The 10567-nt window shown below is 42.8% G+C and overlaps 1 protein-coding gene across 2 annotated transcripts in view; it reads left to right on the top strand.

The window, feature by feature from the left end:
• The first annotated feature begins 1237 nt into the window (after positions 1 to 1237).
• Positions 1238 to 10567, top strand: part of snx29 (sorting nexin 29) — a 154481-nt gene continuing 145151 nt past the window's right edge. The window contains exons 1-8 of one of the 2 annotated variants that reach the window (XM_075458260.1): positions 1238 to 1338; positions 1428 to 1645; positions 3488 to 3552; positions 5038 to 5090; positions 5729 to 5853; positions 7741 to 7921; positions 8066 to 8136; positions 9091 to 9348. In XM_075458260.1, coding sequence (XP_075314375.1) covers positions 1639 to 1645; positions 3488 to 3552; positions 5038 to 5090; positions 5729 to 5853; positions 7741 to 7921; positions 8066 to 8136; positions 9091 to 9348 — 760 coding nt within the window. In that variant the 5' untranslated portion in view covers positions 1238 to 1338; positions 1428 to 1638. Of the gene's footprint in view, positions 1646 to 3487; positions 3553 to 5037; positions 5091 to 5728; positions 5854 to 7740; positions 7922 to 8065; positions 8137 to 9090; positions 9349 to 10567 lie in introns of both variants that reach the window. The other variant, XM_075458259.1, reaches the window with a different exon arrangement.

Raw genomic sequence — 10567 nt, 5'->3', positions numbered from 1 at the left:
GTACACCGTAATGATTGTCTGTAAAGGGCTGCATAAATAAAGTACATTTACATTTAACTATTAAAACACAATGACTTGATAGCGAGCACTCCTTGAACGACTCATTTGGAATGAATAACAATATTTAGCACTGATGATAAAACATGATGAAATGCTGAGGCCACTGGTTAAACTCCTGTTGTAAGTGAAGGCGTTGGCGGGTGGGAATTTTGGGCCTTTTGTGGACAATGATGCACATTCAACCATTCCAAACATCAGGGGCAGCATTATATAACAAATTAACATGCATTGCTTTCACTTTACATTTCACCCAAAAAATGTAGCGAATGAAAAGGCCATTTTGGTCTCCGGTTTGTTTAGCGTGTCGCCTACTTATTTGACATTTGGTGACCGGTTTTCACATCACGTTTTTGGCCTTATTTCAATTCAACTGTCGCGACATGTCCTGGAAAGCTTTGACTGATGACAAACAGGTGTATTGCCTTTAAATTTAAACAGCACCAGCAAATCGCTGTGGAAGGAGGGGAAAATCCCACATATGTCTGTGTTTTATTATAATTTTGTTTTTATCATTTTACAAATACAAAGAAGGTGACTGTTTTTAGCTAATTTTGGAGCAACATTCACCAATACAACAAAAAATAAGACATTTAAAGCTTTGTAGTCGTTGTTGTGTCTATCATTTGGCTTTCCTTAGCATTTTTTTCAAGACTACAATTTTTTTTTCTTGCATAATTGAACATAACATATAAACAGGAAAATATTACATCACAATAGGACAAAAGGTAGTTACAAAAATAAAAATATTTCTCCATTTTAAATTAGAGATCCATAAACAAAATGAGTGAAAGAAAATAAAAATAAGTAAAATAAAAGAGCTTGAGGTATATGATTTAAATTAAATTATATTCTTCACATAATCTTCTTGTTTTGCTGGCTTTAGAATTTATACAATTTTCCAAAGATCCTAAATAGGATGAAAAGAGTGCTTTAAATACAATAAGGTTTGGATGCTGATGTGTAAATTTAGTACAATGAATATGAAATTTAGCAAACATTAAAAGAAGGTTGATAATATAACATTTTCCTGGATTTTTTACCTCATTTTGTGTCAGACCAAATAAAACATGCTGGATGTTCAGGTTGTAATAGAAGTCTTCAAGACTACAATTCCCAGTGGCGCTTCGTTGTCATATGACTGTTCTATGTTGTGTCATGTGACCTTGTTACTGCTATGTCTGTGCTCGGTTTCTCTTTTTCGCAGTGTCACACGCTCCAAACAGTAGAAACCGCTAACGTTTCGTTTCTTTGCCTGACGGCTCACCGCGTTGTACACAGGTGATGTAAATCCTCTCAAATTACTCTTAGATTTGTGCTCGTGTGGAGTTTGACTCTTAATTGGACCGTGTACAACTCCTTCATGTCAGACTGTGGAAGCCCCAGCGGCTCCCCGGCAGGCCTCGCTGTTCACCGAGTGAGCATCGGTCCTCACGCCGCGGTTGGGTGGGACCAGCTCGGCCACAGAGGCAGCAGGGGCCCGGCGCATCGCTAGCCTTCTGCTCTCTGCGATAAAAAGCTACAGAAAGCGATGAATCTTATCGGTGGTGAGCAGTCTAGCAGTGGAGTTTGGCGGTCAGAATGAACGGTGAGTTTTTCAGTTTGCCGGCATTTACGTGTGACACTCAACCATACTATGATGAGATGTCATGCTTCCGCAACTTACCAACAGTTTATAACGGGAGGTTGGTGCACCTGCAGCTACTTCCGGTAAGCTGCTTTTCTGGCTCCAAACTCTGAGTGAATTAATGAATTTAAAGCTTTTCCTTTAGAGAAAATACAAGTTTAAACGCACTTTCTTTGGTACTAAGAGGTTATACCTGCACGAATGCTCCATATGTAAACGTTGTCAGTCCATTACCACCAGAAAACCACATGCTGCTTAGCTCCACTCTGACAAGAGTCTGGAAAACTTCCTACTTTTATTTAGTTGGACATTTATGTTGGATTTTACAGCACCTCCTCAACCTCAGTCTTAGTCAGGAGAGAAAAAAATAAAATAAAGATGTTCTTATCTACTGTACCATGTTGATCATGTTCTTTGATTTTTTTTCAAGTGCTTTTAATTCAGCCTGTACTGCTATGTGAGAAGCGCCAGAAAATACAGGTGGATGCCTTCACAACCAAAAGGGTTGTAGATCACCATTTGTGAGACCGGAGGCTCGGCAGCACAAGAGAACCCCAGGGGACTCTTCGCTCTTTACACCTCAGACTTCCAGTACAACTCGGGGTCCCATCAGCTCCAGAAATACTCGGATGACTCTGGAGTTGTTGAGTGGATCAGTCAGTGGGGTTACATGGCACTGAAAGGATCGGATAATTGGCTAAATTACAATAAGATTGAGTTATTAAGTGCATATAGACACCTTAATGTGACAAGAAATTGGATCGGATTACTCTCGATCGGATTAAGACCCCGAGATAACTCGGTTGAAAGTCAAATTAAACGTGTTTGCAGACGGGTGAAGCACGTGGTGAATCAGACTTTGCGTTCTGCGCATGCTCGAGATTTTTTCCCGCGGTTGTGAACAGCAAGTCGGAAGAGATGATATTACAATTGTTGTCGCCGTCAGAAAGAAACAAACAACGCGATGCAGAATGCGCCGTTGTGCATCGCGTTTGTGCAATAAGCAGCTCATCACAAACGAAATGTAGAAGGACGTAGCTTCATCTTGCTCTTCATTTGCCATTTTCTCGAATGCCTGAGTTTGATTCGATTCATTCACCGCCATATATCCAAGGATAATTACCCTTGCTCAACTCATTCTTATTGTAATTTAGCCAATTATCCAATCCTTTCAGTGCCATGTAACCCCACTGAGGGATAGACAAGAGGCTGATTGTAGGGAGGTCGTCAACCACTTGGTGTCATGGTGTGGGAACACTCACCTCACTTTGAGTGTAAACAAGACAAAGACGATGCTTGTGAATTTTGTGAATAAGCCCAAGGCTATTTCTATCCTGGTGGAGGTGGTAGAGGACTACAGACACTTGGTGTTTACCTGGACAACAGAAACAAAAACTGGAAATGCAACACTGAGGCTGTCTACAGGAAGGGACAGAGCAGGCTGTGCTTGAGGAAGACAGTCCTTCATTTCTTCTACAAGTCTGTGGTGGAGAGTTCTGTCCGCTTTGCAGCCATCTGTTGAGCTGGCAGCACTGCATACTTTTAAATGTTGTTTTTTAATGTTGTGAAGGGTTACCCAAGCGGTTCATGTAGTACCTGGAGGACAGCATTTCTCACACATCTATTAATTCAAGTCAAAGTCGATTTCCATGCTCGTTGCCTGTACCCATTAACCAGTTGATTTCCTCCCTCTTGTCTTGGTCATGAATAATTGATGGCGTAAAAAGCCATGATGGGGAAAATTGAGTGTGAATATTCATTTGCCCGGTCCCTCATCAGTAGGCATTGTGTTCCCCTCTGCAGGCACTCAACAGAACGATACAAAGAGACAGCACCTCTTGGAGAGGCTGTTGGATGCTGTCAAACAGGTGAGTTACTTGTTATCTGTGCCTTCTCAAAAGCCCCGTTTCCACTATGCAGTCCAGTACGGGTCGGTTCAGAACGGTTCGCTTATTTCAGTGTTTCCATTACCACAAAAGCGTACCGGTCCCGTGGTACCAGTTACCATGTCTGTAACCCTTCTGCTTGGGGTACCGAGCACACAGGACCGGTTCCAGGCTCTGCTCTCCGTTGTTGGTGAGGAGGCTGTGCAGCGGGAGCTCGATGGCGCTGTGCCAAACGAAAAAGTTTTCCAGCTGATTGCCGCAAAAATGGCAGAGTGGTTTCAACCGGACCGCGAGCCAGTGTCGCATTAAGCTGAAGAAGCTTGGAGGGGGTTCGAAATTATGGATGTTATTTGCTGTTATTTGCTATTTACGCTTTGGCACGCACTCCGCCCACCCCTGAGGGTCCCCTTTGTACAGTGGGAACGCAAGCTGACCCCGACTCGTACCGTGCCGTTCCGAACCGCCCCATACCGCCCCATACCGCCCCATACCGGACTGCATAGTGGAAACGAGGCTAAAGAGGAAGATTGCGTCAGTTCCTGTCAGTCCAAAATGTCACCTGTCTTTCGGCCCATTTTGCGGGTTTTTGGTTTTTCAGGCAGCCGGGTTCATCGCGAAAAAAACAAAAAAAAACATAGCCGCAAATAATTTAGATATTTTGACACGCATGTGGTTGGAAGTGTTTAGACAGATGTCTTTCTCTGGAACAAGAACACTTCATTATTTTTAAGTTCTGGCCAGAGTTTGTGGTGCCCAAACATCTTTTGGTTCCCCTAAACTAATGCAGACCAGAGGAAGTAAAACTGAGCACTGCTCTCTGCTCTCTTTGTGAGTGGATCCTCTAGGGAATTTGGTATAAACATGTTGGGTGAATACATGTGAAGATGAAGAGTTTTCCGTGAGCATGTTTTCACCACTAAGCGAAAGCTGCGTGCTCGGGGTTTCAGCTGGTTCTGCATAATGAAACTGACATTAGTTAAGCAGCTTGGACCATTTTGTTAACACCCCCTCCAAAGACCAAAGCCAAAAGTTTCCTTAAGAAAAAAAAAAAAAAAAATTCCCATAAACACTGAGTGGGCTTTTACAGACCTCTGAAATGGGACTCTGCAGCTAGACATTATGTGCTGCATTGTGTTGCATTGATAAGCTGCAAACAGGAAGCTCTGAGTGAGTTTAAGGCTAGTTAAGTGTAACCAGACCCATACCCCTATAATTATTTCTGTCACTTCAAGGCCTTTGGTTTGATTTCAGTGCATTTTATCTGGCCATAGTCGGGAGTCTAAAACTTCAGCCACAAGCCAGGTGAAACCAGTTGCGTTGTGTTGTCCGAAACCCTCCCTTGTCTGTACCATGGATACCTCAGTAAAATGAGCCTGGAAATGTTAGAAATGTGTGCAGGGAAGCTTTTCGAATCTGGCAGGCAAACCGTCATCTGCAACTATCATCATTCCTCTCATATCTCCCCAGTGTCAAATCCGCTTTGGAGGAAGGAAGGAGATTGCCACAGACTCAGACAGCAGGTAAAACAAGCTAATCAGAAATTCTTTGGCTGTATCTGTGTGCTTATCTGGCACGAAAGAGGTTGTTTTGGTTCAGGCGGGCATTTCCAAGTCACTCGACGATACAGTTTCTTTAGCTTCGTGATGCGGTTGTTTTACGTTTTAAAGGTTCCCTTTCCTTACAGCTGAAAAACTTTTATTTAAAAAAAAAAAAAAAAAAAAGGGAAATTCCATCATATCTAAGCAGTGATAAGTGCTCTGTTTACAACGCTAATGCTGTGCCAAGAAGGATGATGGGGAAATGTATGAAAACATTTGTATCAGCCTTGTTTCATCAGAATCTGCAAAGAGCATTATTTGATAAATATTTCATACCCTGTGCTGCTCAGACCTCATTTTGACCTTTTAGCAGTGACATCCGTTATCACTTCTGCATCGTAGGTTTCTGAAGGAGCTTGTGGTGACCTTTAAAGTGACGATACTGTGCAACATGAATTCATATTTCAAAAAGAAAACCTAAGCAAAGGGTAGATTGTTTATTACTTTTGTTATAAAGCTGCTTCTTGCTGAGTCCCGTGCAAGTTCTGTTCACATTTACCTTAATGATTGGAAAAAAAACAACAACTTCTAGGCCCAGTAACCCCTCTTTGTCCCTGCAGGGTGATCTGCTTGTGTGCCCAGTTTGAAGCGGTGCTGCAGCACGGCCTGAGGAAGAGCAGAGGTCTGGCCCTCACTGCTGCTGCCCTCAAGCATGCCGCAGGCTTCAGCAGCAAGGCGGAAGCAGGTGCAAACGGGTTTAATCTGTGCTCTGTAGTTATAAAAAAAATAAATTAGAGGAGGACTTAACTTCAGCCTGTGACCGTTAACTCGCTGCTGGGTAGATTGATAGACTGACTTGTTAATTTGGAGGCTGTGGAGGGTTTGATGCAAATGTGTGTGTGTGTGCGTGCGTGCGTGCACACACGGGCGCACACACGTGCACATCTTACCTATTGGACGATCCGCTTTCAAAACATCTTCTTCCTTGTTTCACTTTCTCTGCTGTGGCTTTACTAAAGATACCGACCATGACAGGATCACTTTTTATACAAGCTGAAGCTTGTGGTTCTGTTGTTGGTGTGATTAAAGGACTCTTTGGCTTTAATGGTGCAAACAGTAACTACAGCAGTTGTGGACTGTGGGGGGAAAAAAAAAAAAAGCAGCTTTTCTCTTGTCTTAGCTGTTTTTGCCACCACTGATGCCTTTTTGCTGACTTGTGTATGTCCACCTTAAACTGTCAGAAACAGAAAGAGGTTTAGGAATATCTGTTAGTTTTGGGCAGAAGCTGCTTGATAGTGAGGTGTTTGTTAAACCAAGTAAAAGTTTATTCTTCAAATGCTGGTCAAGATCCTCGGGATCCCGAACGGCCCACGGGGTGCCGGGACAACGGGAACATGAAATGATAGATCTGGGATATTTCGGAACAATGGGGGGAAAAAAGTCTGAACATGTGCTGCTTGTCTGAGTTGACCATTAATTGCTCCGTATACCAAATCCTGTAGTCAAATGAGAGGCCTCTAAATTGTGTTAAACTAAAACCGAGTCGTGCAACGAAACGAAGATCCAAACATCGGCTTTAAGTTCCAACCGAAAGCATAAAAAAGAAAAGGATCAAAGTCCAGACTTGAACCTGATTGAAATGATGCGGTGGGACCTTAAGAGAGCTCTAAATGGACAAATGCCAGCAAACGTAAAAGTGATTGTACAAGCTCCAGAATTATGGGGTGTACTTAGTTTTCTCCACACCGCTTCTGCATTTGGGCTTAGTTGTTGTTGGATGAATAATGACGCAGTGTAACATGCCATGTGCCGGTGTTCGTTTGAGGTTGCATATGCATAACTATACGACCTGATAAGAGCTACATGATTTTTTTAAATTTATTTTTATTGTCCTGATACGTTAAACCTTAGAGTGGAAAGAGTGTTCCTTTTCTTTGTCACGCGGCTGCAGTTGCAGCCGAGAGAACACGCAAGGCTCTGTATGCTTGTTGAGGGACATTAGCTGCGCATTAAACTGAACAGTTTCAACTGTGTCATATTTAAGACCGTCACGGCTGTTAAGACCAAATGGAGGAGCAATGCGTGACTTTTACCACTGGCGTATCTGCCGTTCTCTTGTGTTTCACAGTCAATTAGAAGAAAGGATTGTGGCTGAACTCGTGGATTTGCGGCTCCCTAATGATGCCAAGCCTTCTGACAGAGCCAGAAATAGCAGCTATATTTTTAACGCACCATTAAGAAGTCGCCCTGTAATTGTATGTAAACGAGGAGCACGACGCCTCCTCCTGATCGCCACGACTCGGGAAAACTTTCCATTAAAGGCAGGAAGGATGCTTAATTTCCTTTCGTCTTTCAGTTGCTGTATTGAAAAAGGGTAAAAACTGTGAGGTGGAAGCTAAATATGGAGAGCTGATAGGAGGTGTAGATATTTGTTAATGTGGGAGGGGAGATGTGCAGAGTTCCTGCTGCATCTACTTCAAACCTTTTAAACCTGTTTATGTAACCTAAGAGCAGTTGTTTTCAATAAGTGAGACAAAGCTAATTATCTCTGTTTCTCCTTCTTTGGGCCCTTTCTTTTTTTCCTCTCCGTCTCTCTCTCTCTCTCTCTCTCTCTCTCATTTCTCCTCGACAGAGTTGACTTTTTGGTTCTATGTGAAGGAGCATCTGAACCGCCACGAGCTGCAGCGCTTCTACTCCCTGCGCCAAATCTCCTCGGAGCTCGGCCGGGGTCGGGCCTGGCTGCGCTGCGCCCTCAACGAGCACTCGCTGGAGCGCTACCTGCACACGCTGCTGGCTGACCGGCCACATCTGGGGTTAGTGCCGTTAATGCGGGATTTATTCTCGCCTCTTTAATTTTTTTTTGTTGCGTTTTAGTCTGCGCCGGCAGAGGTGCTCTTTTAACCTTTACAGTTAAGCTCGGCTAAGAAATACTTTGCAACCTCTCTCTCCCCGTCTAGAACTTACTATGAAGACTGGGCTTTTATTCTCGACGAGGAGAGAGCAAGTATGCTCCCCACCATGGCTGCAGGTGAGACTGTTTTACCAAAACTTTAGCAAATCCCCACAATGGCAAAGCAAAAAGACGGGAATGTTGTCGCCAAGTAGAATGGGAGAAACTGTGAAGGAAATGGTTTGGCAAGCCCTTTTGGAGGATTCCCAAGACCAAACAAAACCGCCAACCAGCACCTTCAGTAACAACGCATCCTTTGATGCAGCGGCAAACACCCCGAAAGTCCGGTTTTGCTTTGACATTGTGAAGAATTGTGTGTAGGTTGACGAAAATTATGAATTTAATTGATTAAAAGATTAACCTGAAATATCACCAAATGTGGACAACTTTTAGAATACTGTTGGCAAGAACATAGAAGAAGATAATGATATGTGCAGTCACCATGATATGCCCGTCCGTCCGTCCGTCTGTCCATCTGTCCGTCCCTTTTTTAAATTTAAAAAAAAAAAAAAGTTATGTACCCGCTTAATCCAATTCAGGGTCAGTAAGCATAATTATGTTAAATACATGAGCAATAGAGCCAGCTTTTTCCTTAGCTCCATAAGTGTTGAAGATCCAAAACAACATAATTGAGACTGTATTTTTTGAAATCTTAAAGTATTGTGTTCCAGTTTCAATCTGGCTGAAGTTGCCTCATGAAAACAGAGCTGATTTTAAATAAATAAAATAAAAGGCAGGAAACCTACCCTACTTTCCAATTTACTTGTTAATCCTGGTAGGATTTAAGCCGCGTTTTGTGCTCTCACTATTTAAGTATTGATGAGCTTAACTCGGATGCACAATCTCTTGAATAATAGAAATATATCCCACTGATCTGATGCTTTTTCTCCTTTCATCTGCAGGCAGTTGGCCTGAGTCATCTCAGCCCAATCAAGCCCATCTCAGTTTCGCCGTGTGTGCCAGAAAGGCTTACCAAGACCATTTGCTGAGGTTCCAAAGCAGTTCTGAATTGTATTCACCTCTCTTCCTCAGGTTTGAATTCGATCCTGTTTGCCATCAACATCGACAACAGCGACCTGAACGGTGGGCTAACACGAGGAGGCTCCTCGGTGTCCCACCTCCTCAAGGAGTCCACGCAGGGCATCGGCAGCCTGTGGAAGGAGTCCACTCAGGGAGTTAGCAGCCTGCTGCGAGAAATCGGCACCGCCACAGCGGTGGTGCCCGGCTTCACCCCCCGAGCAGAAGGAGCCTCTGACCCGCTACCCGTCCTGCCACGCAGCACCTCTGCTGGTAGGATTCAATTCAATTTTATTAACAGGACAATGCATATTAATAACAGTACATCTGGAACATGCCAGAGTTAGCCAAAGGCTAGTTTTCATCTGTTGTCCTGGTGGCCAGTTGTACAATGGCACCCTAAAAAAAACATGGAATGTTAAACAATAAAATCATCAACTATTAAGAACGACATATTAAAACAGTTAGTTCATAATAGAGAGAGCAACAATGATGGTAGGAAATGGTAATATACAAGTATAAGTAGTTCTGAGGATCAGCATACATTAAGCACACGTAGCAGCAGCAAAGCGTTTAATAAAAACATAAAATCATCACTGAGTATCAAACATTGATGAAATAGATTAAAGCATTTGGTAGATGCATGATAATTTAATTTCTTGGCTTTTATGCCTTGGCTAGATTACATATTTTAGTTTTTTGCAAAATGTGGATCATCACCAATTGAAGTGTTTCCTGAAAAATGTGGTGGAAAGGGTTTAGAGTGTCAGGAAACCATGACAGAACCAGCAAAACACTAAAAACCAGCCTCCCTGTTTGACCTCAACTCGCTGTCCCTGCTCCGTCCTTAAAAAAAAAAAGAAAAAAAGCCACAGCATTTTCCCCACCTTATGTTCTACTCAATGGGACTAACTGAGTTTTTAGATTTTAACCGTTTGGTTAAGTATATTGGTTAAATACTCCAAAACTTTCCTGCCGGAATGAATGTCATTTAAATTCAAAGCTGGTGCGCCAGCTCTTCAAAGTGGGATGACCCACTCGGATTATTCATGAGCAGAAGATTTGCGGTCGCACTGGCAAGCCTGTCTCTTAAGAGGGCAGAGACGGAATATTTGTTTATTTTTTAATCTGTTTGAAAACCGTTCCTTGGAGACTGCAGCAGGTACAATTTTCAGCATGCAGTTTATCTTTTTGATTACATTTTTCTCGTCTCTCAACGATAACATAATACCCCGAGACCCATACCTGCCGCCTGATAAGCTTTGAATTGATTTCTTTTTTTCGATCTTTGAGAGCCGTGTAGCTGTTGGTAAGATGGAAGATCTGTTTTTACCCTGTTGTGTTTTTTTTTTTTTTTTTTTTTTTTTTTCTATCCAGGAAATGCTCCAAATGCATGAATAATTTGGTCATTTGTTGTGGAGCAATTCCAAAGACAAAGGACAGCCTTGCTTTGTTGGTTCTTTGGTGCAGAAGAATGGGTAGAGAGACCTGA

Source organism: Odontesthes bonariensis, chromosome 23 (assembly GCF_027942865.1).
Source record: "Odontesthes bonariensis isolate fOdoBon6 chromosome 23, fOdoBon6.hap1, whole genome shotgun sequence".
NCBI lineage: Eukaryota > Metazoa > Chordata > Actinopteri > Atheriniformes > Atherinopsidae > Odontesthes > Odontesthes bonariensis.
This window is presented reverse-complemented; position numbering and strand designations above follow the sequence as displayed.